The 3,432-nt window shown below is 46.1% G+C and overlaps 1 protein-coding gene across 1 annotated transcript in view; it reads right to left on the reverse strand.

The window, feature by feature from the left end:
• Nucleotides 1–416: 416 nt before the first annotated feature.
• Nucleotides 417–3,432, reverse strand: part of PATL2 (PAT1 homolog 2) — a 20,014-nt gene continuing 16,998 nt past the window's right edge. Inside the window, exons 13-16 of the mRNA XM_023735240.1 lie at nucleotides 2,852–2,986; nucleotides 2,185–2,282; nucleotides 1,190–1,391; nucleotides 417–855 (exon numbers count right to left, since the gene is read on the reverse strand). Coding sequence (XP_023591008.1) covers nucleotides 1,190–1,391; nucleotides 2,185–2,282; nucleotides 2,852–2,986 — 435 coding nt within the window. The 3' untranslated portion in view covers nucleotides 417–855. The remainder of the gene's footprint in view (nucleotides 856–1,189; nucleotides 1,392–2,184; nucleotides 2,283–2,851; nucleotides 2,987–3,432) is intronic.

Below are 3,432 nucleotides of genomic sequence, written 5' to 3' on the forward strand. Positions count from 1 at the left end.
ATCAACTCCAGGGCAACAGGTTTAGTGCCTCTGTGTGGAATACTTTCCCCACATCTTGGCCTTATTGGCTTCTTGTTGTTCATCTCAGCTTAAGTATAACCTCCATTGAGAGGCCCTTCTCAACCGGTCGACCTAAAAAGTTGTCTTTTGTCACTCATCACCCCGGTTTTTTCACTACAGCATGTATCACTACTTGGTGTTCTACGTCAGTCCATACCCATTCAGAATGCAAGCTTTGAAAGAGCAGATACTTGGGTGGTGTTCACCACTGTTACCCCAGGACCTAAAACAGTGCCTGGTGCGTGAAAGTGTTAATCAGTGTTCGCTGATAAAGGCATGACCTCGTTTGTCAAAATGAAGCCAAACAGTTTCTATCCCAAGGGACATACTTATGGCCAATCCTCTTAGCTCAGCTTTCTCTTTATAAAAGGAATGGCAACATTGAAACAATTTTCAAGGTCATGCCTTTGTTACATTTAACAGGGCCTTGTCCCCTTTATACTAAATACTTGGAGCATTCATAAGTACATTCATCACACCGAAGCAGATGGTCTTCAGTACAGCTCTTTACAAGCAAGTTTCAACACATCATTCTACTATCTCTTTAATTATACTATTATCTCTTTAATTATACCTTTTTTTCACCATGCCTCGTTTTTAGGCACATCATTCAGTTTTTGAAGAAACATAAAAATGTTTTGGGCAGGGTCCTCCAATATATCAAGGCATAAGAAATGTCTTGAGGTTCTTTTCCTGGATCCCTGTAGATATAGCTCATACGGCTAGTGTTTGATAATTAAACTTTTTCCACGTATGTGTGTTCCAGAACAGCCAGATCAGTAGGTCCAGGCAAGTCTACAAAGAGAACAGGTGTTAACTGCAAAAACAATTCCATTTTTAAAACAACTTCCACGTTGTTCATGTTTATATCCTGGGGTAGCTGGCCCTCAAATGTTTCTTGAATGAATGAACAATTCAGTTTCTCAAATTAATTCTTGCCCTCAAACAGCTTAGCATGAAAAACAACCAAAGTGCCTGGAAATCAGTCCAAAGGCTTGGCCACAGGACCCTAACTTGGCCAAACTGGTTACTCAGAGTAAATACCAGAGTTTCTAGGACTGCTTCTAAAAGAGATTTGTCCTCCATGCTCATAGTTTAAAAGAAAGTACTAGAGAGAGGAGTGGCAGACCTAGATTAGGCTTGAACAAGGGGCTGTAATCTTGTTTCTGCCATCGCTTAACTCCATCCTGGCTTCCAGCTGCTGTACCAATTGTTTGTCCACGTGGCGGCAGAACAGGGGAAGAAGGTTGCTGGGGAAGGTTAGGGGTTCTGCCAGAGAGGCTGTAGGCATCTGGGCTATCTCCCAAGCAATCAAAACAACCATGTTTGTCCTGGAGAGCAGAGAAGAAATATTTCAGAAGTGAGTAATACACATTGTCCTTCCCTAAGTAGCCTTTGCAGTTATGCAGGAACTTGAGACTCAAGGCAAAGGTTCCTTATTATCTTTCCACTATCCTCCCACCCCGACGGCAATTAAGAGGTAAACATGTGCATGTTTGGTGTGTGCCAGGCAATGCTTACTGCTTTATACGTTTTCCTTATTTAATCTTAAATACCATCTAAAGTAAGAACTCTAAAGGGTTGGTGCAATCATCCCTAGTGTATAGACGAGGAAACAGGCTAAGAGAAGTGAAGAAACTTGCTCAAGATTACATTGCTAGGGACAGACCAGAATTCAAACCTAGGTCTGTTAGACTCTAAAGACAGTTCCCTTAATTGCTATGTTTTGCAACCTCCTCCTGAGAAACCAACACTCTAGGGCACTATAACCCAAACCCATTGCTGTCGAGTCAATTCCGACTCATAGTGACCCTATAGGACAGAGTAGAACTTCCCCATAGCGTTTCCAAGGAGCAGCTGGTGGATTCAAATTGCTGACCTTCGGTTGGCAGCTGAACACTTAACCATTGCACCACCAGGGCTCCCTAGAGCACTATAGAGGGTAAAACAGGGCACTATAAACTGTAAAACAACAAAAACAAAACAGCTACAGCTGGTGCTGTTTTTCCCTTCTCTGCCCAATCTCCTCCCCCATACTTGAATACACCACCCAGAAAATCCCTGGCTCAGCCTACACATCTCAGGGGTACTGAAATAATATTTACCAGGCCTTTATGATCTTACCAAGCTGTATGGTCACTGTTGGGTTTCTCTAGGGAAGAATCCAAAGATAGGAGCTGCTCCCCATGACTCAGCAGGGCATAGAGCAAAGATATTCCGAACTGCAAGTGACACATAGTCCAGGGTAAGAGGAACTCACCCTAGGCACTCAGTGCTTCCCTAGTTCTGCTGTCCTGAAAGAAGTGCGCGACCACAGATGTATGGAGGTGCCTGCTCTAGAGCCGTGCCCGTATGGAGGTGCCTGCTCTAGAGCCGTGCCCGTATGGAGGTGCCTGCTCTAGAGCCGTGCCCGTATGGAGGTGCCTGCTCTAGAGCTGTGCCCGTATGGAGGTGCCTGCTCTAGAGCCGTGCCCGTATGGAGGTGCCTGCTCTAGAGCCGTGCCCGTCAGAGTGTGGTCTACACACCAGTGTCATCAGCAGGGAGCTCGTTAGAAAAGAGACAAACCAAGCATGAGCACCACCTCAGACCTACTGAATGAGAATCTCTGGGGATGGGGGCCACAGAATCTGTGTTTAATAAGCTATCCAGGTGTCCCTGGTGCCTACAAGAAGTTGAGAAGCACTTCAGAGGATGAGACTTGCGGAGAGATGAGAACATTCCCTCAGTTATTACTTACCAGTGATACCACCTGGAAGCCATCTAGGAAAGGAGAAAAGCCTCAGGTGTTACCTGATTCTGAAGCACCACAGTGACCGGCTTCTCTGAGGCAGGTGGTAGCGTTAGTCCTTGAAGTCCTTGCAGGAGTTCATGGAAGGTCAAGTGACTGATGAATTTGCCCAGAGGTTTGAATAATATTTGTAAGGCCTGCAAGAAGGTCCAGTAAGCGCCTCTCAAATTCCACTACAATTTCACCCTATCCTACCTTGCCTCCAGATCCCTCCCTTCCCTTGTTGACCTGCCTTTGGTGTCTTCCTGGCCAGGTTACTTACCAGGCCCATCACCACTCATCTTTCTCCATCCCTAACACTGGGTCCATTCAACACCCACTTGTGAAGGATGCCTTCTCTAAGAAAAGATATGGGGCTCAACCCTTATCAGGGAGCCCTTGTCTTCTCAAACCTTCACAGCACACTCACTCCTGGGTAACCGTACACACCTGTCTGTTGTATTTTTTCAGGATTGATGAGCAAAAGAAATCAACTATTCTATAGTAGGTTGTTCTGCAACTCCCTGAGGGTGGCAAGGCTAGCAATGCCCCGTCACTGTCCGGCCCCCCCCGTCACTGTCCCGCCCCCCCCGTCACTGTCCGG

The sequence above is a fragment of the Trichechus manatus genome, unplaced genomic scaffold (assembly GCF_000243295.1).
Source record: "Trichechus manatus latirostris isolate Lorelei unplaced genomic scaffold, TriManLat1.0 scaffold00076, whole genome shotgun sequence".
NCBI lineage: Eukaryota > Metazoa > Chordata > Mammalia > Sirenia > Trichechidae > Trichechus > Trichechus manatus.